This window comes from Ogataea polymorpha (assembly GCF_001664045.1).
Source record: "Ogataea polymorpha strain NCYC 495 leu1.1 chromosome Unknown OGAPOscaffold_5, whole genome shotgun sequence".
In the NCBI taxonomy this organism is placed as follows: domain Eukaryota; kingdom Fungi; phylum Ascomycota; class Pichiomycetes; order Pichiales; family Pichiaceae; genus Ogataea; species Ogataea polymorpha.
This window is the reverse complement of record NW_017264702.1, coordinates 1-27112: the sequence shown is the minus strand read 5'-3', so window position 1 is coordinate 27112 and position 27112 is coordinate 1. Positions and strand designations below refer to the sequence as shown.

General features: G+C 43.4%; 16 protein-coding genes and 1 non-coding gene across 17 annotated transcripts; 5 read left to right on the top strand and 12 right to left on the bottom strand.

The window, feature by feature from the left end:
- Positions 1-400: 400 nt before the first annotated feature.
- OGAPODRAFT_50531 (uncharacterized protein) lies at positions 401-1315 on the top strand (the record flags this gene model as incomplete). The annotated part of the gene is made up of 1 exon (XM_018355666.1): positions 401-1315. The coding sequence occupies one exon, from the start codon at positions 401-403 to the stop codon at positions 1313-1315; it is 915 nt and encodes a 304-aa protein (XP_018209599.1).
- A 39-nt stretch (positions 1316-1354) lies between these two features.
- Positions 1355-2974, bottom strand: OGAPODRAFT_24602 (uncharacterized protein; the record flags this gene model as incomplete). Its single annotated transcript, XM_018355279.1, has 1 exon — positions 1355-2974. The coding sequence occupies one exon, from the start codon at positions 2972-2974 to the stop codon at positions 1355-1357; it is 1620 nt and encodes a 539-aa protein (XP_018209598.1).
- A 104-nt stretch (positions 2975-3078) lies between these two features.
- OGAPODRAFT_16709 (uncharacterized protein) lies at positions 3079-5098 on the bottom strand. Its single transcript, XM_018354615.1, has one exon. It carries the CDS (start codon positions 5054-5056, stop codon positions 4160-4162), a length of 897 nt encoding a protein of 298 aa, XP_018209597.1. The 5' UTR covers positions 5057-5098; the 3' UTR covers positions 3079-4159.
- Positions 5099-5653: 555 nt separating this feature from the next.
- OGAPODRAFT_94510 (uncharacterized protein) lies at positions 5654-7234 on the bottom strand (the record flags this gene model as incomplete). Its single annotated transcript, XM_018357549.1, has 1 exon — positions 5654-7234. The coding sequence occupies one exon, from the start codon at positions 7232-7234 to the stop codon at positions 5654-5656; it is 1581 nt and encodes a 526-aa protein (XP_018209596.1).
- Positions 7235-7453: 219 nt separating this feature from the next.
- OGAPODRAFT_82832 (uncharacterized protein) lies at positions 7454-8201 on the top strand. Its single transcript, XM_018356650.1, has one exon. The coding sequence runs from the start codon at positions 7525-7527 to the stop codon at positions 8182-8184; it is 660 nt and encodes a 219-aa protein (XP_018209595.1). The 5' UTR covers positions 7454-7524; the 3' UTR covers positions 8185-8201.
- A 134-nt stretch (positions 8202-8335) lies between these two features.
- OGAPODRAFT_t58 lies at positions 8336-8417 on the top strand. The gene has a single exon. It is a non-coding gene; the product is annotated as a tRNA-Leu (tRNA).
- A 49-nt stretch (positions 8418-8466) lies between these two features.
- OGAPODRAFT_76942 (uncharacterized protein) lies at positions 8467-9382 on the bottom strand (the record flags this gene model as incomplete). The annotated part of the gene is made up of 1 exon (XM_018356255.1): positions 8467-9382. Exon 1 carries the CDS (start codon positions 9211-9213, stop codon positions 8467-8469), a length of 747 nt encoding a protein of 248 aa, XP_018209594.1. The 5' UTR covers positions 9214-9382.
- A 223-nt stretch (positions 9383-9605) lies between these two features.
- Positions 9606-11135, bottom strand: OGAPODRAFT_82831 (uncharacterized protein; the record flags this gene model as incomplete). Its single annotated transcript, XM_018356649.1, has 1 exon — positions 9606-11135. Exon 1 carries the CDS (start codon positions 11088-11090, stop codon positions 9606-9608), a length of 1485 nt encoding a protein of 494 aa, XP_018209593.1. The 5' UTR covers positions 11091-11135.
- Positions 11136-11348: 213 nt separating this feature from the next.
- Positions 11349-12791, bottom strand: OGAPODRAFT_50441 (uncharacterized protein; the record flags this gene model as incomplete). The annotated part of the gene is made up of 1 exon (XM_018355663.1): positions 11349-12791. One exon carries the CDS (start codon positions 12789-12791, stop codon positions 11349-11351), a length of 1443 nt encoding a protein of 480 aa, XP_018209592.1.
- A 226-nt stretch (positions 12792-13017) lies between these two features.
- On the top strand, positions 13018-14667 carry OGAPODRAFT_50416 (uncharacterized protein; the record flags this gene model as incomplete). Its single annotated transcript, XM_018355662.1, has 1 exon — positions 13018-14667. One exon carries the CDS (start codon positions 13018-13020, stop codon positions 14665-14667), a length of 1650 nt encoding a protein of 549 aa, XP_018209591.1.
- Positions 14668-14746: 79 nt separating this feature from the next.
- OGAPODRAFT_8897 (uncharacterized protein) lies at positions 14747-15781 on the bottom strand (the record flags this gene model as incomplete). Its single annotated transcript, XM_018356922.1, has 1 exon — positions 14747-15781. The coding sequence occupies one exon, from the start codon at positions 15779-15781 to the stop codon at positions 14747-14749; it is 1035 nt and encodes a 344-aa protein (XP_018209590.1).
- A 430-nt stretch (positions 15782-16211) lies between these two features.
- OGAPODRAFT_16707 (uncharacterized protein) lies at positions 16212-20227 on the bottom strand. The gene has a single exon (XM_018354614.1). The coding sequence runs from the start codon at positions 18079-18081 to the stop codon at positions 16276-16278; it is 1806 nt and encodes a 601-aa protein (XP_018209588.1). The 5' UTR covers positions 18082-20227; the 3' UTR covers positions 16212-16275.
- On the bottom strand, positions 18700-19548 carry OGAPODRAFT_50649 (uncharacterized protein; the record flags this gene model as incomplete). The annotated part of the gene is made up of 1 exon (XM_018355672.1): positions 18700-19548. One exon carries the CDS (start codon positions 19546-19548, stop codon positions 18700-18702), a length of 849 nt encoding a protein of 282 aa, XP_018209589.1.
- Positions 19934-21199, bottom strand: OGAPODRAFT_13503 (uncharacterized protein; the record flags this gene model as incomplete). The annotated part of the gene is made up of 1 exon (XM_018353371.1): positions 19934-21199. One exon carries the CDS (start codon positions 21197-21199, stop codon positions 19934-19936), a length of 1266 nt encoding a protein of 421 aa, XP_018209587.1.
- A 599-nt stretch (positions 21200-21798) lies between these two features.
- On the top strand, positions 21799-23262 carry OGAPODRAFT_8894 (uncharacterized protein; the record flags this gene model as incomplete). Its single annotated transcript, XM_018356921.1, has 1 exon — positions 21799-23262. One exon carries the CDS (start codon positions 21799-21801, stop codon positions 23260-23262), a length of 1464 nt encoding a protein of 487 aa, XP_018209586.1.
- Positions 23263-23335: 73 nt separating this feature from the next.
- On the bottom strand, positions 23336-24625 carry OGAPODRAFT_13501 (uncharacterized protein; the record flags this gene model as incomplete). Its single annotated transcript, XM_018353370.1, has 1 exon — positions 23336-24625. The coding sequence occupies one exon, from the start codon at positions 24623-24625 to the stop codon at positions 23336-23338; it is 1290 nt and encodes a 429-aa protein (XP_018209585.1).
- A 252-nt stretch (positions 24626-24877) lies between these two features.
- OGAPODRAFT_24593 (uncharacterized protein) lies at positions 24878-26398 on the bottom strand (the record flags this gene model as incomplete). The annotated part of the gene is made up of 2 exons (XM_018355278.1): positions 24878-26308; positions 26330-26398. The coding sequence occupies 2 exons, from the start codon at positions 26396-26398 to the stop codon at positions 24878-24880; spliced, it is 1500 nt and encodes a 499-aa protein (XP_018209584.1).
- Positions 26399-27112: the final 714 nt, after the last annotated feature.

The window sequence follows — 27112 nt, the reverse complement described above, 5'->3', positions numbered from 1 at the left end:
AATGCCAAGCAGTCAACCATTAGCATTATTATTTATTGGTTAATCGGGCTTATCGGTACCCTTTACGGAATGAATGTGTACGGCTATTACTTGAAAGTATCCCACTATGCATTCATTAACCCCTAAAGAAAAAACCGGCATCTAAAACAATACCATTTGTGATTTTTTTTTGCAAATGCAATGATTGGTGTTCAATCTGGAGTGGACTATATATTTTTCATAAAAGCAATGAGTCCCAATAAAAATGAATACGCGTAGTATTATTTTAATTTTTCTACCTGAGCCCGCGTACTGAAGTTGCATTCATTTTCTTCGACGCTTATTTTGAGTTTTTTTTTCGCATGTATGGATCCGGCCTTTTTCGAAAAAAAAACTATACTTATTAGAGCTAATTGTAACCATGAACGATCCCGCAAACTTGGCTGCAACCCCATTGCATGGCATATACATACCAACAGCACTAATTATTGTGGGAATCTGCATCTTGAACTATGATTATCTTCCTCACACAATTGCAATCTTAGTGGTGTTTTTCACATTTCAATTCACCATTGCCTGGTTCAAGAAGCCTGTCTTGAGTACCACCGATTTCCAGAAATATGAACTACTAGACAAAACAGTGATATCCAGAAACTCTGCAATTTACAGGTTCAAGCTGCCAAAGGAGACCGACACACTTGACATCCCGGTTGGTCACCACTTGGCTTGCAGATTTGTCATTGACGAAAAGGAGTACGTGCGCTACTACACACCAATTTCAAACCAGTTTGACGAAGGCTTTTTTGACTTGCTGGTGAAATCCTATCCTGATGGCACAGTGTCGAAGAAATTCGCTAGCCTGTACCCTGGCCAGCTGGTGGAATTTAAAGGTCCTGTTGGTCGTATGTCGTATCAATCAAACATGGCCAGCCATATCACCATGATTGCCGGAGGATCCGGCATTACTCCTATGTTGCAAGTCATTGGCTCTATCATTACCACGCCTGCAGATGTCACACGCGTGAAACTCATCTATGCCAACGAAACAGAAAATGACATTTTGCTAAAAGAAGAACTGGATGAGTTTGCAGAGAAATACCCAAACTTTGAAGTGGTCTACCTGCTTAATAAACCCCAGAAGCAATGGAAGGGCTTGACAGGCTACGTCACGAAAGAACTTCTGGAAAGAGAGCTCCCTGCCCCAGAAGCAGATAAACGCATATTTGTTTGTGGTCCATTGGAAATGAGACAAAAGATACTCGAATACACAGAAGAACTCGGCTGGCCAAAGGGAACCATAAATTCCAAGCAAGACGATCAGGTGTTCTGCTTTTGACTTAATCATTTATATTCTATAGATTAGGCTAGCGTCTATTTACTCAATATCCGATTTCAAAGTTTTCAGCTCTTCAATCTTTTCGATCTCGTCCTCTTCCACGATGCCGTTCATTTTGAGCCAGTCCAGACCGCTCAAAAACACTCCTTCTGGGTCCATCTCACGTCTGACTTTCCTGAATGTTTGGAGGTCTTCTCCAAACCACTCTTCCATCTTATCTTTAAATCCAATCATTTCTCCATCTTTGTGGAAATTGCTAGCATCAGTCCCAATGAAATTCTTAGCCCAGTGTGGCTTTCCACCAGCAGCTTCCATGGTTTCTTCGAAAGTGGCGTACCACTTACCAATTGGAACAGACGTGTAGAATGGCCTATACATGGTAGCATTGATGTAAAGGGTTAGCTGGCGGTTTGTAACATTCTCTTGGGGAACCCAATTCAGTCTAGGAGTGTTATCGAGCAATGGGCGCAAATGATTTCCGTAGATGGGACCCGGAGATGTTGTCGTTCTAGAAGAAAGATCCTGCTCGGCGGTGGAATTTGAACATGTAGTATTGGAACATCTCACCTCAATAGGCGCATGCACATAAAAATCGTTGTTTTTGGCAGCCTCATTGATAGTGGCGGCCAGGGAGCGAAGAATTTCCGGGCCATTCGTAAGAGGGGCGGCCCACTCGTTAACGTACTGCGAAAACAAGCAGTCCATGTTCAACCCTTCGACAGATTCCTGAACAGCAATATCTCCTTTTCCGTAGGTTTCAGTGAGGCCGTACTGTCTAGAAAAGACAAATCTTTCAACGTAGGGAGTCAGACGGGGCATGATGTGAACGGAGATCCAAAGTAAAGACTCGTAAAAGAGTCTTCCAAACCTGGTACCGTACCAAGATGGGCGCGGCTTTGAAATCGGCTCGGTGGATTTGGATGCTCTCCATAGAATACATCTTTGAGTGTATGGAAACCACCAAACTCTAACAAACTCGTCGCTTGTCCAAATAGAATCAAATCTGTCCAAGAGAGTGTCAAAAGAAATCACTTCTTGTCTGGACTTAATCTGGTAGCGCGGAACAGTACGAATGGTCACGTAGACAATCAAGCCAATTTTTCCAAGTGACAAGCAAGCAGCACGGAAAAGGTCTGGATTTTCAGTTGGGGAACATTTAACAAGTTCGCCAACTCCATTGACGATCGTGATATCGACAACTTGCTGCGAGACCAATCCGTGGAAAGGAGATGATCCATGAGTACCTGTGGAGATAATGCCGGCAATAGACTGCTCACTAATAGATCCTAAATTTTGGATTGCAAGACCTTTGGTAGCTAAAATCTTGTTTAGCTGATATATGCGAATTCCGGCCTCCACAGTAAAATCGGTATACATCCCATTAGGCCCCGGTTTCTCTTCAACCACTTCATTGAATTTATCCAGGTTGACTATCCAGTCCTTGGACATAGTTAAGTTTGAAGGAGAGTGACCAGAACCAACAGTCATGACGGTGCGTCCATTCTTTCGTGCACAATTGACTATTTCTTTGATTTCGTCAATGCTTTGGGGCTGGAAGTAGTATTCGGGCTTGCAGTAGAAAGTCTTAGCCCAAGTGCGGTGTATAAACCTTGGTACCACGCGTCCTTGGAGGCTGACAGGCAGGACCGGATTGCTCATAGTTAGAGAGATAAAGGAGTTACAGGTGTAAAACTTTTTAGGGAAAAAACTTCAAAAAACATCGACGCGTCGGGGTGATGCGATTTGGCAAAAAGCGCAGGAAGCTCGATTTGAAGGTTACAACCAATGATGTCCCATTTGGTAGGCTAAAACACCATCAACTGGGGTCGCAGGATCTTTCTTTTGAGGACCAGGAATTGACACAAACCTACAACCACAGGAAAATGCAACCTGGAACACAGTCTTCAGTCAAGGAAACTGGATCATTGAAAAGAATCAGCTCTAGTAGAATTGCTCGTGCGGCCGAACTCATCACACGCTACCACATAGAGGCAACGGGCGCCAATTGGAATATTTGGCGTCCTGTGTGGCATTTCATTCTCAAATACGAAAAAGATACCCCTGCCATTTTTGAGCTGTTTGCCAACTATTTTGCTCAGAAGGATGACTTTTATAGTCATCGTATACCCGCAAGCTGGCGAAATCTCGACAACTACAAACGTGGCATGTTTATTGAATTGAACTCAATCCATCGCAAACATAGATTTGAGACATTCTACCGGAATGTTTCGTTAAGCTCGCTTTTTTCTGATTTCCAACGCTTGAAATTCGAAAACCTGGTTGTGCTATCATTACAGGGTCTTGATTTGACTAAAAGAAATCTTTGTCTGAATGTGCTATCAAGCATGAGATACTTGAATGTCTCTCAAGCAAATGTTAACGACCAGATGCTCAAAAGTTGGAGCATTAGCATGAAAAGCGGGAATTTGAAGAACCTTCGCTGCCTAATCTTGAACTATAATAATCTGGAAAACCTCGATTGCATCTTGGACTCTCCCTTACAATATTTTGAGTCTGATATTGTGGTCGAAGATCCGCATTGGAAAGTAAGTACAGATGCCAAACTGTCTGTTCTTCCAGATGGTCTGAAATTACGGCAGATCATGGGCGAAGACTATTGCAACTCTCGTATCATTATGGATTGTAAAGTATCGAGCACTGAATGTGGCGAGTCGCTTGAACAACTGTGGAAAAGCAGGTTCCAGTCGTCAAATACCAGCGGTCGAATATTTCAGTATATTCGTATTGCTGACTCTAAGCCAGCTATTCCTCCAAAGCGGACCAAGCCTCGTCCAAAAGCGCGCACAAAGAAACTCGATGTGAAAACATTCTTTGACATATAGCTCATTTATAGATAAACGGATCATTGATGACCTTAAGTAATCGCTCAATCTTGTTGTGGCCCATACCTGAAATCTCTTCCAGATTATACTCGTTCGCCTCCTCGCACAGATTCTTGAAACTTTTAAAACGCGAAATTAGTTTGATAGAGTCTGTTTTGTTGATAGATCGTATGCTAGTCATCATATCCACAATCCGCTGGTAGTAATCAGCATCGTTAGCAATGCTATCCGTCTTTACGGCTCCTTTAATCAGCTGGTTACCGACGTTTAACTCGCATTGTTTTAAGAAGGTCAAATAATCTGCACATTGTTGAAACGACCACGCAAGCACTAGATTCAGCTCATTGAACAAACATAGCTTATTCAGCTCACGAATACTATCGTTTGAGTTGTCAATGTCAACAAGGACCATTAGAATGCGGTTGATCCGTCTGTTGCTCCCGTTATATGTGATCTTTTTGATCTTGTTGTATATGTATTCCGGATGAAGTTTGTGATAACGAAGCGACAAAAAGACAACAACACAGTGCGAGTTGATCAGATAATCCACATCCTTCACCTTGGCATTAAACTCGTACGCTACCTGTTTCAGTGATTGGAGTAAAGGATTTCCTGTTTGATTTTGATTGATTTGAATGGCGCCAAATGTCTGCTTTTTAAGCGTAGTGTATTTGGTTGAATCCACGCGCTTATCCTCATTATTGGACCCACGGATGATGATTTGCGGCGACGAGTCTCTTGTAGGTCGGACTCTGACTGAGGCATCGCTTTCAGCAGGGCGTAGAGAAGGCGCATCTATCACTCTATCAAAGGTCGACTTAGACCTTTCAGGCGTTGGCAAGACAGCAGAATCAGCCTTATCTTGCTCCAGATTCTCATCGCCCTCCTTCTGCCGCATCTTGGCGACATTTGCTAGGATACTGGCAAACGAGCTTGAATCGGTATCCATTCTTGTAGTACAAACATTTATTTAGGGCTTGCACGACAGATATTTTTCAAGAAAATCCACACCTTGTCATGAGCCAGAAGAGTACGTATTTCTAGACTATAAGCTAACGTCGAAGTTGATCTTACAAAACTTGAGCCGGAACAGATCCTTGAATTCAAACGCCAGCTGAATGGAGAGCTTGAACACTTGGAAACTTCTTACCAAGCCCTAAAAACAGCACAGGCTAAATACCAGGATTGTGGGGATAACGTGCAACGAATCAATGCAAACGATAAGAAGGCACTACTTGTGCCATTGACATCTTCACTCTACGTTCCTGGGAAAGTGAAAGATAGTGATAAATTTTTAATTGATGTTGGTACTGGCTACTATATCGAGAAGACCACTGAACAAGCTTTACGATTTTTCCAAAACAGACTGACAAAGCTGACGGAGGATTCCAAAAAACTATCACAATTAATCAATGAAAAGGTCCAGGCTGTGGAACGAGTGGATGGCATACTTAGAACGAAAATCATGGAAAGAGAAAAGAAGCAGTAATATATATTAATAATTTAGTTTTTGAAGCGCCTCGTGGATGTAAGGCAAAAGCTTAGGAACCTTCAGTACACTGTCTAGCAACTTTTCTTTGTGTCCAACAAATAGCTCCTGGCCTTTTTTCGTCGCAAGCAGCTCAGTAATCAACAAACTAGCGGAGGTATTTATTTCCGTCAAGGCAAGGCTGTCGTTGAAACTGTATGGTACTGGATGGTATGGTTCTTGCATATTGTTCTTGGAACTTCCACCACGGTCCGATGCGGTAGCTCTATCTGTCAGTGCCTCAACCTTGCCTTGATCTATATCGACAGGTACAGCTCTGGGCTCAATTCCCTTGATGATGAATTTTCGCGTACCGTCAGGTAAAGTCAATACCATTGCATTGGAATTTGGAAACGCGTGTTGTACATTTTTGATAAAATCAACGGCAGGAAGCAAGCGCAAGTTGGATCCTGCTGAAGAATACTTTTGAAACTGTGCCTCATATGATCTCCATAGTGAAATCTGTGTCACATCTCCTTCCTCGGTCGCCCTATACGAGCATCTCATCCATGCTGTGGCCCTGTTGGGTTCCGGAAGATTGTTCAGGGAGGCTATTAGATTTTCTGGTAAAGTAGGAGGGTTTGCCGGACTTTCCTCTTTCGATCTTTTTGCAAGCTTCAACATAGGCATTTCCTGCGTGAATTCAGTTTTGTACTTTTGCTTGTAAGTCAGAAGTCTCGGAAGAAAAGTTTGCAAGACAAAGCAGTTTGTAGGATTCTTCAAAAGCTTTGCCGACCGTCCTGGCAAGATGAATTGATATAAGAAATCCAACGCCGTAATGAGCAACTCATCGTTATCATTGTCCTCATTCACGGCAAAAGCAAGGTATGAAACCACGCGGTCCACAAGCTCATCGTCTAGATGATCAGCAGCATCGCCTTCCTTTCTGGTGTTGTACATGAGTCTACTCAATGATCTGAGTGCGGTGATTATCACAGATCGATCTTGCACGGTTTGTAGAAGATTTGTAAGGGACAAAAACATGGGATCGTCTAGCGGGGCAGGCGCCAAATATGAAGAGATCGCCTCTATGATATCCATCGAGTACCTTAGGAGCTCTTTGAGTTGCTCATATGATTCGCTAGTAAAACAATTATCCAAAATAACAGGATGGTTCACAATCTTCATGAGGACCTCTTTGATCTTGAAATTCATTGAAATGACCTGCGAGTTGTCAATGTCTTGGACAGTATTGCGGATTATCAAAGCAGCATCAAGTGATCTATTGATATCCCCATTTTCTGCCTGTGGATCAAAGGCTTTGCAATCAAAAAACCGTGATAGAGGCTCAATTAAAAATGCAAAACCGCTCTTGAACTTTAGAAGTTCCGGATTGTCCTTGGAAATAAACACAAGGTGTCCAAGATAGTAATCAATTTCTTCGTCAATGCCAGATTCAAATGCCAACTGGATTCGTTCCACCTCAGGAGGACCTTTGTAGTTTGTGCCGGACACATTGTAGTAGTTGTATACATCGTTTTTGAGCTGCCTGTTGCTGTCTAAAAAGCGCATCTCCTGGTCTCTGGAAGCCACCGGCTCCAGAGGCATGACACGCACTGGCGTAACAATTGGCATTTCACTGCCGTTGCGCGATTCGTGTGAAGGCGGTGTGTATGACTTGATATTATACATGATTTCGATGTTTGTTTTTTCGCGGAAATATTTTCAGAGTGCAATGGTGACGTAAGCACCCCACCTAGAATACCAGAAAAGATGCTGAGCCGCTATCGATAAAGAGCAATCTGGGAGATCTTCACTCGGTTTTACAGTATTTTAGTTTCTCAGATCCAGATATTAAAGCTCTGAATAATTTGAATTATTCCAAACTGCTATCAAAAATGGTTGCTGCTGCATCAGAACTAGATCATGAACTATTGCAGTATGCTCGTAACAATTTGCGTTATGTTCCCAACACTCCAGAGTACGCCCGAATGATTTCTGGAATGTTGTATGATCCGATGGATCCATTGCTAGAAGATGGAAGGGCAATCTCGTCCGACTTGTCTGTCAATTTTGCCAATATTTGTCGCGGAGACTATGATTCTCTCGAGGAGTGGAAAAAATCAAAGGCTGACTTCATCCAGAAATTCTTTGGCAAAGTTGGTGCAAACTGCTCTGTCGAGTCCCCATTCAGGTGTGATTACGGCTACAACATAGTTGTCGGAGATAACTTCTACGCCAATTACAATGCTTCGTTTCTGGACGTCTCTCTGATTTTGATCGGAGACAATTGTCTGCTTGGTCCCAACGTTACATTATGCACAGCTGGCCACCCGTTAGATGTGAAATATCGGGCCGAAGGTCAAGAGTTTGGCTTACCTATCAGAATTGGAGACCACTGCTGGCTTGGGGCCAACTGTGTTGTTCTGCCAGGCGTTACTCTAGGAAATAATGTCGTTGTGGGAGCGGGGGCTGTAGTGACAAAAGATGTCGAAAGTAACTCACTAGTCTTAGGCGTCCCGGCCAAAGTGGTGAAGAAGCTCGACCCACTTAAGTAATGTGAAATAGAAGGCAGTTTTTTGTAAAGGTTGTAGTCAAAGTTAAATACCCTGCAAATTTTATATAAAATTGATCTCTATTCAATTAACCGGGTGTGGTATTCGACCAGCTCGAACAAAGTTGGCTGATGATATTATCATTCAACAAACAGTGGGTTTGGCCGAGTGGTTAAGGCGTCACGTTCAGGTCGTGATTTCGTTAAGAAGCAAGAGTTCGAACCTCTTAGCCCACATTTTTTTAATTTTTTTTTTTATTGAGTAGCAGCTATACGAAAATAGCACTCAAAATGGAATGTCAAGCAAATCGTCAGCCTTTACAAATCTACCATTACTTTGTTCTCCCAAAACATCAATTGCTACAAGTACTTGTTCGGCAGCTAAGGCAGGCAACACGGTCTTGAACTGTATCTTGTTTTTAACATCAATGTCTCCAAACTCAAGTTTTTGCTTGACATTTTCTGTCAATAGAGTTCCTGGATGGATAGCCACAATAGTGAAATGATTACTGTGCTGCTCCTCGCTGAGCTTCTTAACAGAGTGGTTCAAAGCAGCTTTGGATTGTCCATAAGCACCAAAAGGAATAGACATCAGGGTTTGAGCGGAGCCTGCGGCGCATGAAACGAAGAATACTTTTCTGGTGAACTTCTTCAGCATGAAGGGATGAACCTTTTGATAAACTAAAATTGGACCTAGCGCATTAGTAGTGTAATGCTGAAGCCAGGCATCTCTGCTGCATTCCAAGACGCTACCGAACGACTCTGCTATTCCAGCATTGATAATGGCAATATCAATTGAATCCGTGAACTTCTTTATCTCATGGGGTAGATTATCGATTGAGTACTGTGCTGCAACGTCGAGCTGAATAGCCTCAACGTTTGATTTTTCGGCCAGACTAAGCAATTGGCCCGAAGTCTCCAGCGATCTGTAGGTGGTGATCACATAATTTGAATCCTTTGTGCTCAATTGGTTAGCGATTTCATAACCAAGGCCTCTGGAAGCACCAACAACTAAATATACGGTTTTGTCCATTTTGTTAGCTGATTCTAAAAGTTAAAGACGTCTGCTTTATTTTATATCAGGGAAGCGGCAATAAGATCCACACGACGCATTGCATTTGATTCTCCCGTCTCTTACGAGCTGCCTTAAACACTGTAAGTTGTTTGCTCTTTAACGAGCCGCATTACTACAAGCGTTAATTGCTTGGACCCGCTTTTGAGAAAAAGCAACGCGGTTTTGGGAGATAGCAATAAGTTGCAGACTAGAGGCGGGTCAAAATATTGCATACGAAATGGAATTCTTTGATTAGTAGCAGTGACAAGCACACTCTGCCATGACCAACTTCCTAACCGCTTGTTCATCGGAGGGCTTTGAGTAAAATTTGCTATTATTTAAAATCCACTAAAATTAAAAAATCAAACCGTTTAATACATCCATCTATAGCTGGGATTGGATGGGCCTTCTGCCAGCAAATATGTTGGAACGTCTCTGAAGGTTAGTTTTGTGCCCTGAGCCTTGTCCCGGCGCTTGTTATCCACCACCATGTAAATAGTGATTAATACTATGGTGATGAGAGCAGCCCCACCAAAAGCTGCGGTGATTCCAAGTGCAGTAATATATTTTGGAGCATCTTTGGCTCTAAATATGTTACTCGCAATAAGTCCTGAAGCGTTGGCAAGAGGAATGCCAAAAGCTGATATCACCATTCTTTTGTTTTCGTTCGGCGTATTGTTGTTGTACCAGGTGGACGTCAAAACTGAAGAAGCAGAGACACCTGTGGTCATCAGAAAGCAAGAAAAATAAGCAACCCCCGTATGGGTCGCCGAGTCGATCGTTCCGAAAACAACAAATCCAATGAGAGTAGACGCAACAGCGATTCCAACAAACAAGGAACGAGTTTTAGCGTAGTCAGAAGCGAAACATAGGATCATCAGGGAAATAGCTCCCCAGACATTTGGAGCAACTGTGTAGAGGTTCGTGATGACAGTTCCGTGACCAAGCGACTGGACGATTTGTGGGAACCAGTTGCTATAGGAATTCAATGGAACTCCGATGCAGATTTCTTGGAACATCCACATGATTGCGACAGGATGTTTGAACACTTTTAAAGAGTCTTTAATTGATAGTTTGTCTCCAACCATGGAACTCGAATCCGTCGATATTCTCCACACAGCGCATTCTCTTTCTTCTTCCGTGAGGAATTTGACCTGTTGAACGGATCTCGGCAGATACAAGAACGCAACCACAGAAAATGCGACCGTCAACGCTCCTTCAATCAGGAACAGGATTTGCCAACCATGGAGACGAGAGCTTTCAATTTGAAAAACACCATAGGACAGCAATCCAGAGAATGCGTTAGCAATGTTGAAGGCACCGTAGAATATTGAAAGCCTTCTAGCCAGTTCTGCTCTGCGATAGAATGTACTCAAGTAATAAACAATACCTGGGAAAAAGGCCGACTCACACATTCCTAAGAACCATCTACCTGCAACGAGCGAGCCGTAATCAAAGGCTGAAACAAGAAGCAATGTTATGCTTCCAAAGCTGAACATCATGATTGGAATCACATTGGCTGCATTGTACTTTTTGATCAGCAACGAAAGCGGAAAGGCACAGAGAACAAAAGGAATATAGAAGATGGAGAGCATAGTATTCCACTGCTGTCCGACGATGTGGAGATCGTTATCAATACCGTCCGTTTTTGCATTGGATATGTTGGATTTGTCCAAGGAATTGAATAGGTACATCAAGGCTGTCAAAGGTAGAATCCGGCAGTCAAACTTGCGGCAAATTCTTCTTTCGAGCTTATGATCGAGCACTTTGGCCCCCTCGTACACCTCGACAACTTCCCCCTCCTCCTGAACAATTGATTTGACCTCTTGAACCGTGTCGTCTTTTGTAGCTGACATTCCAAAATTTGGCACAATCTGGTTTTTCGCCGAGATTTATCTCCCCTGGCACGGCAATGTTTATGCAGTGCTTATCAGAACATTTTGGATATGCACGTCTCCCAAATTTCTGCACTAATTGAAAACTTTTAGTAGACCAGCAGATTTAATCTGCCGATCTGTGTACCGAACTTTGAATGTCTATGTTATCACCAACAGGTAATGCAGTTCCCTGGCGGATTTGGCCTATATATATTGTTTAATTACTGGCCGTATCTATTAGCTCCGATCAACTAAATCCTTGTCAAGTACGCATCGACCATTAACATACACCCTTCTCACGTTCCTATCATCTCCATTGAAAACCCATTTGTCAATGAGATCCTGGAACCTAGAAATGTGCAATGGGTCTCCTGCCAGTAGTCCTTCAACGGAAGGGTTTAGGAAATCGAAAAGGTCAACAGGAGATTCTTTGGTGTCTAGATCTATTAGCTGACATTCCCACTTTTTACCCACCTCAAATGATCCAAGCTCTTGTTCCATACCCATAACTTTTGCTCCTCCGAGGGTTGCTAGGTACAGCGATTCGTTGACTGAAATTTTATCGTGGTCAGATTTGGTTTTCATGGCAACATGTCGAGAAACAAGTACCGCGTGTCTTGCTGTAGTGAGCATCGATGGAGAAAATCCACCTGAAACGTCGGTGCCAAGACCAACTTTTGACCCGCTGTCAATTATCCATCTCAGTCTGGCCTCCCCTGAAGTAAGGCAGCTATTAGAAGTTGGACAGTGCGAAATAGAGCTCTTGCGTTCATTGATAAGTTTCAATTCTTCATTGCTCAAAAAAATACAGTGCCCTAGAATGGACTTCTCGGTGAGGAGCTTGTGTGAGTCGTATATTTCGGCATAGGTTTTGCAGTCAGGAAACATCTTCAAAATTTGCTCGACCTCGTCCTCAGTCTCACTTAGATGAGCTTGGATCGGAATGCCTTGTTCACGGCTTTGTTCTGCCAGCCACAGCATAAACTCGGACGAGCACTTATTGGCATTGCGCGGACTCAATATAGGTTTGATCAGTTCGTAGTTTGCGTCAATGCTCTTTATGTGCTCAATTACCGTCTTAGTCGAGTGTATTCCGTCTTCAAGATGTTGATCCGTGTATTCTTTTTTTGCACAGTCCATACAACTTCTTCCGATGTATGCACGCTGGCCATGTTTGAAAGCACAATCAGCCAATATATTAGTTGCAGTTGTATGAATAGTGGCATAGTATGCACAAAAAGTAGTCCCGTTAGAGAGAGTTTTTTGAACAACTCTATTGTAGACGTCCTTTGCCTTTATGGGGTCCTCCAATGCCATCTCGACTGGATATGTGTACTTGGTCAACCAGGAAAACAGGGTCGAGTTGCCAAAAACACCACAGTTGGGAAATTGAGGAGCGTGAATATGAGTGTCTATAAAGCCAGGAATAAAGAACTTTCTGAACCCAGAGGCGGTAATGTCAACGACATTGATACTTTGGAGAGATGGATCACGGGTTCGCGCTTCACCTTCGATAGTAGTTAGCAAAGGACCTGTTGCTACGTATGTTATGATTCCGCTGCTGTCCACGCCTATCCTTGCGTTAGGAATCACCTCCAGGTCACCTATTCTCGGAGTGTGAACAATCATGCCATAGTAGACTGTAAATTCAATCTTTTCAAAAGCTCTTGACGGCACCATCTTGTGAAAAATGCTTATGGTCACTAAGCTAAGTTTTTATCGCTATCGGGTTTCGCTAAATTTTTTTGGGTTCGATATCATGCAGGGTGCATAAAAATTTTCTTATCAGTTTCGGCGGCCCGAGTCGGCACGAGTCGGTGATGGATTCAAGACACAAATTTAAACTACTTAATTATATATTTCGGCAAATTACCCAAAACTCTCTGACCTTGGATCTTGTCTCGAGATGTCTGATTCAAAAAGCTCTCATGCATTGGAGATCACTGATATTGAGCAAAATAGACTGAAAAATCTTTATAGAAAATTTACCACACGCGATGGATGGTTAGGTGATTACGACTACGTTTTTCTCTTTACCCCTGCGATCTGGCCTTTCAACAAGAAGTTCAAACATTACGATCAACCGTATTTTGGATGTAACGACGATATTCCCATATTATTGGCTGTTATACTCGGCTTTCAACATTGTCTAACATTGATCTGCAGTCTTGTCGCTGTCCCGCTTTTGATGGGCGATGCCTTGTATTTCGATGCTCAGCAAACACAGCACCTTGTTTCTTGTACGCTTATCACGGCAGGGGTTGCGACATTTGTCCAAATTACCAGATTTCACATTTATAGAACACCTTACTACGTTGGCACAGGGCTTTTGTCAGTGGTTGGGCCCACATTTGATATTGTCGGTATAGCATACTCATATTCTTCAATTCGGTATTCAAAAGGGACTTGTCCTATAGCTTCAGATGGAACTTATCTTCCCTGCCCGGATGCCTTTGGGGCATTTCTTGGCTCGATGTTATGCACTGTGTGGATCCAGATTCTTTTAGCATTTGTTCCACCAAGAATTCTTAAACGAATTTTCCCTAATATGGTCACAGGCACACTGCTTCTTCTGCTTGCTATTTACCTTTCGGGAAATGGTATGAAGAATTGGGGAGGAGGTAGTAATTGCCTGCAATATGGTGGAGGATGCGGCACCGGCTCTCACGATTTTGAGTGGGGATCTCGAGCATACATTGGACTCGGATTTTGCACTTTCGTATCCATCGTTATCATCAACCTTGTTGGATCGCCAATTATGAAAAGTTCGTCGATTATTTTGGGGCTTATCATAGGATGCATCATATCAGCAGCCTGCGGCTACTGGGACGCATCAGGTATCCATGCTGCTCCTGCAGCAGACTTCCTTTGGACCAAGAATTATACTTACTCGGTGGATGGATCACTAATTCTTGCGCTTTTACTAATGTTTATTGTTGAAGGTATCAGTTGCATACCTGATATCCTTGCCACAGCAGAGGCAAGTCACGAAAAAACGTCTGGCGTCGAATTTCAGTCTCGTATTCAAGGAGGAATAATGTGTGATGCATTAGGCAGTCTTTTGGCCTCCGTCGGTGGAGGACTTCCTATGGTCTCTCAGGCTGCTAACAATGGAGTGATCCTACTCACTGGATGTGCCTCGAGAAAAGCAGGATGGGTTGCAGCCATGTTACTGATTCTCATGGGTATTTTCTCCAAGATATCTGCTACTTTTGCGGCTTTGCCTCTACCCGTGTTTGGTGGAATGCAAGTATTTCTTTTCGGAACTATTGGTGTTGCAGGTATAAAAGTTCTCTCATCGGTTCCATGGACCAGACGGAATCGGTTTATTCTTTCATGTGGTCTCGGATGGGGTTTTGCAGGCACTGTAGTTTCCTCTTGGTTCAACCAGATTTTAGCTTACAGTGGCTCAAATCAAGCACTTGCAGGGTTCCTTGAAGGAATTGACCTTATTGTTGAAACTCCATTCATTTTTGGCGCCATAATTGTCTGCTTTTTGAACCTAATAATACCCGATGGCAACAAGGAACCAGATGACACTGCAGGTGTGGTGTAATTATAAACGTTTATGTATTTATTAATTCGATAGGTTTACTTGTGAAAGGCATATCGACGGCAGATAGAGCTTCCGCATTTTAGTGTGCTAAACGTTCTTTATGCAAAAGACCATGATTCTGCAAATATTCAATTTCAACATCAATATCGGCCCAAAACTCGCTGTCCGACGACTTTGTAGATTTCCAGCCAATGGACTTTCCAAGGTCGGGAATCGTCTTTACGTTAGAGCCCCAGAACAGTGCAGGTAAGCCAAATTGCTTCTCCACCTCTTCAGGAGATAATTGGTCGATTCTTTGATTGGATAACAGCTTTTTGGCCACCAGCGATTTAGAGACGGCTACTGACACATCTTTCCAAACATGCGGCGTCCCATCGGCAGCAAAATAGTACCCTTTATACCCTGAAGGAAACGACTCCTCTGCAACAAACTTCTTCACAATCAAAGTGTATAGTGCTGCCAAGTCATCGATGTGAACATGGCTCCAAGCTGTGTTTCCTTCGTAAACTGTGAAGTTATGGCCCACTCTCACCACTGACTTCACCAAGTGTGGAATTTGGACAGAGGTCTTGTTGTCGAATCCAGATCCAATACCGAAAATGGTTGGTGGAGACACAATGGCTGTCTTGATGTATTCTGGGTTTGAGTCCTGAATTGTTTGAACTAGTTTATCGGCTGGACGGTGTGGCTGAGAATCTGGCAACGAGTTGATTTCATCAATATCTTTGACATCGGAGTACTCCTTAGATGGATTGTAGTGGGCAGGATCAGTGGAGTCAGCAAGGACGCCTGCCCCAGATGTGTGAATAAATAAGGTAGACGTTTTCTTGGAAGCAAGAGCTTTCTTAATGGCCTGCAGGCTAGATATGTGATTGTTTGAGGCAGCATTGATGATGATGTCTGCATTTTTTGTCGCATCTTCAATCAAATCAAGGTCATCCAGACCCCCGAGAATTGTGGTTAGACGTCCATGCATTGCGTTTTTGAGTAAATCAGCTTTCTCTTTGGTTCTCACTAGAGCTGTGATTTCGAAGTCGGGGAAAGCTTTGAGGATGTAGCTCAGAACCGACCCCCCTATGTATCCAGTGGCACCAATCACAAATAGTCTAGTCATGCTAGATTTAGTAAATTGCCATTTAACGGCTTGGGGTGGTGGCTATATATAAGATTATCGCGATTTTCCAGTTTGGGATAAAACACTATATTCGGTGACTTACGGCTGTGCTATGGCTGGAAAGGTTGGTTATCGGATAGTTCGAGAGTAAGATTCGAAGACATGATCGAAATCGAGAATAGATGGGCAGCTGAGCCGCAATTTCCGATTACGCGCGCCAAAATGCTATTGTGAATTGGCTCTGATGTAGTACATATCATGTGAACTTTAACCATGCCGACATTTGTTTGCATCACGACTAAATTGCCTAAAGGCATTAAGCGTTGGATCATGCAGCTCAAATTTAAGAGTTTCAATGCTGTGAACAGACTTCAAACTCAATGAACTTCCATTGGGAAGCACTGCCACGCATATACGAATAGATAGAATACTTGCTTAATTTTTCCTTAAACGACTGTCTTATAGAAAACTTGTCAACGAGAGAAGTGAAGCATTTAGTAGACAGGGATCTTAAAAGCTGGTAAATCATAGGTCCAGCTCTTATAGGAAGCCTCGTCAAAAGAGCACTCAAAAGTTGAGAGGTTGTCAGACTTCCAGAGTGGACGAGTTGGCCACTTGCACAGTTCCTGGTTCTCTGAGGCATATTCACCCTCTGAAACTGTAGCATTCAGACCACTTGGTTTCACGCCGTTCTCAACCCAGTTGATCATGATCTCCATGTTTGTTTCTGGGTAAGGACCCGGTTGCAAATCATTTGCGCCGCAATGTGCGGCTCCTGGGATGAGGTAAAATTGGTACCAGTCATCAAGCTGCTTGAGACTATCTTCAAAGGTCAGGTTTCCATACATTGTATCTTTCACACTCTGCCAGTAGTGAATTGAAGATGCTGGAGGAATACTTGGATCGGACTCTCCATGATAGTGAATCAATTTTCCTCCAGAGTCTCTGAACGTAGTCAGGTCAGTGACCGTTGTCTGCAAACTGTCGAAATATCTGTACATGCCGGTTTTCATCCAGTCAATCAAGGTATCGTAGGTGACTCCATCGAGATTCTCCAAGTTATCCAAGTCAAGAAGCTTAATGAATTTCTGGACGTAAAGTCCACCTGTTGAAGGGATATTCAACTCCCAAGTGTCGTCATCAGCATTGTATGTCGCATCAGCATCATCGAGAGACGATCCAATTCTGAAAGAAAAGTAAGCCCTTTCTCCATCACTGTTAAACAGACCATCGTAAATCTGCTTTGCAACTGCGATACCTTCTTGCGTGATGTTTCCGCTTTGCTCTGGCGTATGGCTAGTTTGACTTGCCTCGTCTCGTTTACTGAAACCAAACCCAAGAGAAGAACTAGTTGTGGCGGCACAGTAATATGGCTGGCCAACCAAACTTTCAAGATCAAATTCTAGTGCACATAAATCGGATCGGGAGATGACTCCATCGACACGACCATCCAAGCCATCGCATGCTTCAATAGTAGCATTCACAATTTTTTCAAGTTCACAAGTTGGTGGATAGTAGCCAAGCGTGTGCTCAACAGTGGCAGAGAAAACATGAAGAACTTGTTGCTGAGCAAATCTAAATGCGGGAGCACCAGCAATAACGCCGTCATACTGGTCACCCCATCTTTGGACCTGAGACATTGCTTCACGACCTCCGTCGGAACATCCTTCAAAATAGGTGTAAAGTTTTTCATCTTGGGCAAGACCATAGAATTCTCTCGTGAGATATTTCCCCACCACAGTCAGCTCACCAAGAGCCTGGTAGCTGAACATATAAGTTGCATCCCAGTTGATGGAGCCGTTGCCATACAAAAAGACTTCGTCCAAGCTATAGTCAAAGGCATCGTAGCCAGCACTGGTAGCTCCACTGACAGCACCATAGGTAAGTCCGCCTGTAGCATCCGAATTCAGAGAGTATCCACCACCTCCAGCAAGGTAGAACCGATTCGAAAATTCATCAGGGCTTGGAAAAGCGTATTTGACAGTCACATTGTCACCCTTTCCCGTATGAGTGTACTCGAGAGTGACACTGCAGTACTTAGAGGTATACGTACTGGTTGAGCTAGCTCCCGAGGAATTTGAATCTTGAGTTGATGGGTCCACAACAACGGCCTGAACGGAGGAAGGAATCAGCTCAATTCCCAACAACGTGCCGTTGGAAGGTATAAGACTTTGTACGTATGACGAGTCGCAAAGCTCAGTTAGCGTGGTTGAGTTTGAGGAGCTCGAAACGGAGTCTGAAACTGGGACAGCAATTGAACCAGTCAGAGTCAAATATAGTGAGAGAATATAACTGTTCATCATCGTACAAACTTCCTGGCTTTTACTGTAGTTAGCCTCCACATAATAGAGATATATTTATAATTGTTGACCAAAGCAACTGAGTTCAATCTTATGAGCTAAGCATTTCGGCATTTCTTTAATGGTAGCGCTAAGCCTGTGGCTTATAAGACTCGATGCTTCTTATGTGTGGTCAATTCCAGCAAAAGGCTCAACGGTGATCAAAACCATGTCAAATTAGGTAAAAACGTTCCCGAGGAAATTTTGTTCCCCGAAAAGCCACCATACGAATATGGAAATTGGTGTAGATCTTTATTCGACGATGAAGTCATGCTTAGAAGATTTATAAGCATTCAAAATTCATGACATGCATTAGGTCGTTTTTCTGCATATTGGACCTTAACTCATACTCACCCACTTTAATCTAGTTGATCCAGGTAACGGAATAATTTTGCAAAAATGTATCAAAAAAGATCACTAAATTGATCCAGCTAGTGCCGTGATGCTGTAAAACACAATTACTTAGGATCACTTTAAATCACAAATATATTTTGTTCACTGACGACCCAGCTAAGCATCTGAGCCATAAAGGATAATCATGGAAGCCGAAGAGTATAAACTTCGCCACGGTTGCGAATTCTAATGAATGGTGTAGCCACCATCGACAATTAAATCTGACCCAGTGGCGTATGTGGATGCGTCCGAAGCAAAATAGAGGTAGGCGCCAATCAATTCCCGGGGATATCCCTCTCTTCCAAGAGGAATCTCTTTCTGCCATGTTTTGCGTAGAGTGGGGTCCACATGGTTGTTGATTCCAGAATCAATATAACCGGGTGAAACTGTATTGACTCGGGCGAAGTCTTTAAATTCCATTGCAAGACACTTTGCAAAGTGAATAACCCCAGCCTTGCTTGTGTTGTAAGCTGCATGATGAATTGGTATATTCACTATATGACCGGACATAGATCCGGTAAAAATTAATGATCCTGACCCCCGTTCTTTGAATATTCTACCAACTGCTTTTGAACAGTTGTAAACTCCATTGAGATTAACGTTCATAACTTTAGACCATCTCGACCCATCCTCATCTAGAGCATCAATAACCCCGTCCGTAACAATATGGATACCAGCATTCGCAACAAAAACATCAATGGTTCCAAAATCTTTAACTATTTGGTCAACAGTTTCTTTAACCTTCTGTTGATCACCAACGTCACACCCGTAGGACTTTGTTTCTGCACCAGTGCTCTCACTAATTTTGGCTGCTGCCTTTGCTGGCTCCTCGTAATCCCAAACAGCTATACGTCCACCGGCTTGCGCGTAGGCTTCTGCAATGTGGTAACCAATTCCTCTGCCAGCTCCGGTTACAACGCAAACTTTGTTCTTCAATGAGAAGAGGTCTAGGACGTTCGGCGCTAAAACTGGGCCTGGAGGATTAACAAATTTTGGCTCGAAATTATTTTGGGTCTCTACAGTGGGTATGGTCATCTGGCACTCGAAAAATTGTCAAAGCGGCGCGCATTTATATTGCGTTTAGAAATCTGTAACACAATCGAGGAGGTACCATTTTGAGCAGTCCCCAGCCAACAGGGCTACGGTTTCTCAGTCTATCGGCCCCACGATCTTCCAAGGGGGGTAAGCAGGGTCATTGTTTTAGCCGATAAAAATTATCCTACCCCACAAAAAGGCTTAAATTACCGTTCTTGGAAGAGCGTTACATTTAAAAGGAGCTCCGCAGTCAAGACCGTGCGCACTATGAACACACGCATTAAGCCAAAATCTATCTAATTGTGGTGCAGTTGCTTCAAGGCCGATCTTGAGTGACCAACGAGTAATATATCTTGATTACTCCCAAAATTCAAAAGGATATCTGCTACCAAACACATATGTTGTAGCCCAGTCGGTCAATGACACTCTGCCAATCTAAGTGCTGATTTCCATCTGGATTCAGTCTCCACAATTCCTCGATTATTGTCCAGATCCGCTGTATATTCGTTTCCCCGTTGCGGCTCACGATTCCGAGATATAGCATTTTCACTGTCAGTCGGTCGTGACGTTCTGCAGCAACCACTCCGGCTATCAACAACGGAAATGACAAATATGGGCTAAGGTTCGAGTTAAGCAAAACTCTCATAGCACTGAATAGATGAAGCACAAGACCCTTGACCTCATAATCAAGAGAAGACATGCGGCGGATTTTCGAGAGAAGAAATAGTTGCAAGGTGACTTGTGTTGCTTCAAAATATGTCAACAAAATTTCATTCTGCTGAACGTCCTCCAAGCTGGAGATATTCGGTAGATTTGGCTTCGCGGATGTGATTTTATCCATCAGACTCCTGCTTTGATTATCAAGCCAATCATGAAATTCTATGCGTGCATTTTCATATTCGAGATACTCAGGACCTGTGATAATCTCGTACTGAGCATTCGTATCATTTGTTTCAAGCAGAGGATTTAGCCGATTATAGTATACGAAAAGTGCCTCGACTCGCCTGCTGTATTCGTCGTAAAAATTGTTAAGCTCTGCCAAGAGCAAGAATAGTTCCACACAGCAGCCCATCAAAGGGTTGTACTGATCCATTGAGACATCTCGGCTGGGGCTGTTCTCAAGATCCAATATTCTTTTATATTCAGACAATGGAAAAGCAGTCTTAGAGTTTCTTCTCGAAGTGAGCTTCAACACATCATGGTAAAAAAAGGAACGAAGTAACCAGGTGGTAAAGTCAGTATTCTTGGGATTCTTTTCAAATGCATGAAGGCCAAATTTTTTATAGAGTATGCAGAGTTTGAAGAAGTTTGAGCTCCAAGCAAAAGAGCTTCCTATAGAGGAACCAACAATAACGTGACTTGTTAGACTTACTGCTAGCTCGAGAAGCTTTTGCTGTGAAACGTTGGTTTTGGATTGTACAACTTCTCCATAGAGTCGATCGCATAAGCTCATTGACTTCAATAACAAAGACGATCCTTTTGTAGAATCCTCCGGACGCAAAGAGGCTCCCCATGCGCACAGAGCGTATAGTACTGGCTTGTTATCATGAGCCAGTGGAAGTAGATATTTCAAAGCTTGATGATACTTAACAGATGATAGCACGAATTGCATCACGTTATGTAAATATTGCTTTTCAACATCGTTCAACATCGTAATGAAAGGATCAAGCGATTTCCGTGGTACTAACTGACTGTTGACGACCTCCGACATACTCCGCGCTGCCACTGACTGTCGCGAACACGTTCTCTTATTTGGATAGACACATTTAACATTTCGCTGAAGACAGGAGCTGCACTGAGGCGTTTGTTTGTCGCAACTCTTTTTCCGTCTTCGACAATCTTGGCATCTCCCAAAACTTCTTGCTGATTTGATGGCCACGAATTTAATCATCCACGAGTTAAATAAAATGTTAGATTTAAGCTTATCTGTTTTTTATTTTGGGCACATGAGACAAAAGTTTAAGTTTGTTACGTCTAGAAGAGATTACCAAGTACACTCAATTGCCGCCAAGAGTTTACCCAAATATACCGCAAGTCTTTCTATTTCAACCTTCCTGAAGACTTTAAGTTGAGAAGTTGGGGCCTTAAAGTCATATTGCCGAAAGTAAGACATCCCTTATCGCCTGGTTCGCAACTTCCTATTTTAGCCAGTCTGATTTTTTTTAGTCACCTATATGATAAGGTATCTGAAGCTGGCGTCTTGTTCGTGGCTATTTAAGACGACAGAGTCACGCATCCGGTGGTCTTGTAATGTCGATGCAACTAACAGAAAAGGATAACGCCAACACAGAGCTCTATCATGTTCAGACTCCAAAGGATTTCATTGATTTCACTCCCGAGGAAGAACGCAGCGTCGTTCGAAAGATAGATTTGTATGTTTTGCCTTTGATGTGCTTAGTTTTCTTTTCTCAGTACTTGGATAAAACATCATTGTCTTATGCTGCTGTTTTTGGAGTTAAAACCGACTTGAATCTGGACGGGAATCAGTACAGTTGGTTAACATCTGGCTTCTATCTTGCGCAGTTAGTGTCTCAGTTTTTCTACATGTATCTTTTGAGTTTGCTCCCAATTAAGATTGTCACAGGCGTCTGTGTGGTTCTTTGGGCAGCGGTGTGCATGTTGCATGCTGCTCCCCACAACTTTGCAGGATTTTTAGCTATGAGAATACTTCTAGGCTTCTTCGAGGGTTGCGTGTCACCATCGTTTGTCATTGTCACCTCGATGTACTACAAAAAGTCGGAGCACGGTCTGAGAACAGCGATATGGATTTCTTGCAACGCTATTACGCAAGTCCTTGCAACGTTTTTGTTTTATGGAATCGGAAAAGGTGAGAACCATTTAAGTATGGCAGTCTGGAGAGTCGGATACCTAGTTTGTGGAGCAGTCACTATCGTGGCTGGTGTTCTTTTCTGTGTCATGGTTCCCTTAAAACCATCAAATGCCTGGTTTTTGAACGAAAGGGAGCGTCAAGTTGCAGTCCACCGTATTCTTGCTGAATCAGACAGAGGAGAAAAAAACTCTTGGGATTGGGGTCAGGCTAAAGAATGTTTGACAGACTGGAGTACTTGGAGCTCTTTTCTGTTTGGATTTTGCGTGACCGTTACGTCGGGTCCCATTATATTTGCAAGTTTGATGATCAACAATTTCGGATACGACGAGTTCAAAACTATGGAATACTCATCTCCTTCCGGGGCAGTCCAGTTCCTTGCTATATGGGTTGGAGTGGCAATGCTGTGGAAGTATCCTAATCAGCGATGCATCATTATTATGATTCTTACTCTGGTTCCAATCATTGGAAATATAATGCTAATTTGCATGCGCAAAGACAATGGATGGGGTCTGATAGTGGGAGCTTGGCTTGGGGCTTGTATCACATCGTTCTATTCCATATGTTTGAGCTTAAATGCCTCGAACGTCCGTGGAAACACCAAGAAATCCATTGTCAACAACGCTTTCTACGTCGGCTACTCTCTTGCAGGTATTGTATATCCGCAATGGTGGAACTACAGCAAAGACCCTACTTATTTGACTGGTCTGATCACCGACTTGGCCTTCTGGGCATTATTTGAGGTGCTCGTTTTCGCTTACAGATGGAAATGCATCAAGGAAAATAAAAAGAGAGACGAACTGTTCAAAACGGGCGTTCTGCCAGAGTATGAGCCTGATTTGGATCTCACTGATAAACAAGATTTATACCATAGATATAGTTATTAGTATGGAATTGAATAATACCTGCTCAGAGTTATACCCTAAACTCAGTTTATACATCAAGAAAAAGTACTTGACTCTAGGCTTTCACCTCACACTTTAGTTCACCCCAGTTACTCTTGTAGACTATGCCGTCTTTCATGACAACACGTAAGTTGTCCTCGTACTGGTCCAAAACGCCGATGTCGTCTAGCGGGTTGCGCTCAAGGACGAGAAGGTCAGCGTAAAAGCCTGGCTTGATCTGCCCGATGAGATGGTCAACCTTAAGGGCTTCGGCGGGAGTGATAGTAGCAGACTTGAGGATGTCTGCCGCAGATAGAACCTCTGCCCGAAGCGAAAACTCGGATGTCTGGTATGCCGACAGGTTGCCAAGTAGATCGGACCCGTAGCAGATCTTAATGCCAAATTTCTTAGCACGAGTGAGGAATTCAAGACCACTGTTAAGCACGACTTTGTTCTTTTCCTGGGATTCGGCACTTAAAAAGTGGCTGAACTCTTTGGAGCTCATGATTTTGTAGGTGATAAGAGTTGGGGTGACGTAAACACCCTTGGAAGCAACTAGCTGCGCCGTCTCGTCGTCCATCAGATTGCCGTGCTCAATTCCCATGCAACCATTAAGCACACATGTGCGCACAGATCTTGAGGTGTACGCATGTGCAGTGACAAATGTGTCATAGGACTCGGCAACCTTGACAATGGCCCGGATTTCGTCCTCCGTGTATTGCATATTGGTAAGTTTATCTGTTGGAGATGCCACACCACCACCGCCCATTATTTTGAGAAAATGGGCTCCTTGGCGGAGATTATCTCTAGCAACTCTCATGCACTCAGTCACACCATCCGCAACAACACCTAGAGAGGGCATATGACAGTTGCAGTGGTCAGAAGGAATTTCGCGTCCGCGAAAGTCTCCATGGCCACCAGTCTGGGAGATTGCTGGGCCAGAGAAGAAAAGGCGCGGTCCTTTGATGACACCTTCCTCAATGGCCTGGAACATGGCAAATTCGGCACCCCCAGTGTCACGGATAGAAGTGAAACCTCTAGCCAACATGGACTCGATATTCTTCGCAGCACGAAACATAGCCGTGTCTCGCTGGCGTTGAAACAGATCTTTGAGGTTGTCCTCCCCAGGAGCTGCCAGCACATGAACGTGATTATCAAAAAGCCCAGGACATAGATATTTGCCCGTACAGTCGACAGCTGTGTACCCTGGAGGAGCTGCACCTTTGCAAACGTCGGCGATCTTGCCATCTGCTGTCAGCACGGTCAAGCCTTCGATTGCGACGCCCTTAGCGGAGTCGATAACCGTAGCATTCACAAAGGCATACTTTTGAGGAGCAGGAAGTTCCCAAGGAAGATATTCTTTCATGTTGTCGATGGGATTTGCTCGGACCGAAGTACTTATAGGATTCGGCTAGGAAACTGATAAAATCGCAACTTCCTATTATGGAGACTTATTTTAGGAAAGGAGCTGAATGATATGTCCCTACAAGGCGGAGCGGATAATACCATATTGTTCATCTGGAGGCAGGTATTCCTGAGCGATATTGCATTCAAGGAGAATACGCGTCTCCGATATGTGAGAAAGTATACAGTGATAAGAAAAAATAATACATTCTATTTAAAGCTCGTATCTGAAATCTGGGTTTTGCTTGTCCGTCAGATCTGCAAAAGCAAGATCTCCAGTCTCAGCTGCTGGTTTTCCCCACTTGCGGTTTCTCCTGTAGTAAATCACATACATCGCCCCCATAGCGGCTGCTCCAACACAATAACAGACCAGCATTGCGGTCTTAGCACCAACATAATCCGGAGCCTGCGCCTCAACAAATGTTTGGGGCCCAATCATATTTCCAGCACAGTATCCAATGAGGAAAACAGTGCTGACGACAACCTTTTTCGAGTGGCCAGCAACATTGGATGAGACGATAGATGCTATTCCCGCCATACATGTTGTTGACGTATAAATGATGTAGTATCCTGCAAGTCTGGATCCCCTAGGGCCTGTGAAGATGAGAAGACAGGTGCCAACCACGCAGAGAAGATTGACCAGTATCATAGAGATAAGTCTTTTATCCTTCAGGAACTTGTGGTTGATAATAGCCACTAAGGGAGGGATGACAACATCAATGGCACCACCAGGCATGTTCATTAAAATTGAGTCGGTAGTGCTGAATCCAAAGTCTGAGTTGAGTAAAATCGTTCCAAAATTATTGAGCCCCCCATTTGGAATAGCATAGGTCATGGCATAGATAAAGATCAGGTACGTTATTGGATCAAGTGCAGCTTCTCTTAGTTGAGGAAGTTTTAGTCGGTGGTTTCCAAAACCTTGTTGATTGTGTCGAGCTCTTTCAACACAACAACGTTTATCTTCTTCATTTAAGAACCAAGCTTTCACTGGGAGATCTGGGATATGAAGCATTGAGACGACACCAAGAAAAATTGTGATCACACCAGTGATAATGTAAAATAGCCTCCATGAGGCAAACGAGTGCTCTCCATCTCTGTGAACTTTCAGCCCATAGGCAATTGCTGCACCCAATAAAGTTCCTAATCCCTGAGAGCCGTACCAAAAACAAGTTCTCATAAACTGTTCCTCCTTCTTGTACCATTGAGAGGTCAGCAAGATGTATGCTGGATTCATAAATCCTTCAAACACTCCTAACAATGTACGACAGAGAAGAAATGTTGCAGCGGATTGGCAAGCTGCATGACACATTAGTACAATGCCCCAAATAATCACTGCTACTGACAAAGTTTTGGACAAGGGTAATTTCTGTAAGGCCAACCCAGCAGGGTACTCAAATACCAAATAGCCGAGATAAAAAGATGATCCTACCCAACTATACTCTTGCGAGCTCATCTTAAGATCTGTCCGAAGCCCCATAACCGCCGCATAAGAGTTGGTTGTTTTGTCCATCAACTGACAGGACATCAGTGCTGCAATCATTGGTAGGATATACCAGTCGATCTTTCTCACGAATTTTTTTTCGTATTCAGGATCTAAGGAGTAGTCTTCTGCAAGTCCTGTGTATTTTGCTGCATCGTCAAGATCCTTTTCATTCAAGTGAATGACTTTTTCATTCAGTGATATAACGGTTGATAGAGCCGCTTCTGTTCCATCCTTCATCCATTCGTTCGACATCAATAAAATAATCGAGACCAAGATTTCACGATGCCCCAAGATAAATATTTTTTCATTATCGCTGATAGGAAAAAGATGCGCGCGGATAAAATTACCCTCGCCGACAAAATGAATATGCAGTTTTTTTATAAACGGAAATCGGGGTGAGATATCGGACTGCCTTGCATATTAGCGAGGAAATAATTTTTAGTTTGAATTTCGACCAAGGATCATAAATTACCAGTGTTAAAGCAAGTGCTCCAAGCAAAGAAGGTATGCCAGGGTGAAAAGATGGAAACAGGTGTCAAAACTCAAATCGGCTGAGGTTGTTTCGAAAACTTCCAGCCTGCTGTCCAGGATCGTAGGGCACATACTATATTGAATGCACCTCGATGGGGTGCGATGAGTACGTAGGGCGAGGTGTAGTGAAAGGAGAGGTGCAAAGTCGGAGAGATAGGTAGCGAAGCGAGGGGATATATGTAAGAGGGGTGAGAGGTGAGAGGTGAGAGGGGTATTTAGAGGTAAATGGAGGTATTATGGAGGTATTATATGTTAACGAGAATGTAGTGCTGAAGGGGTGAGGGGTGTAGAGGTGAGGTGAGTAGGGAGTAGGGAGTAAAATTAAAAAGGAGGAAAAAATAAAGTTGGAGGGGGGGAAGGGGATGGAAAAAACAGAAAAGCAGGCGCGGGGTGGCGGGGTGGCGGGGTGGCGGGGTGGCGGGTGGCGGGTGGCGG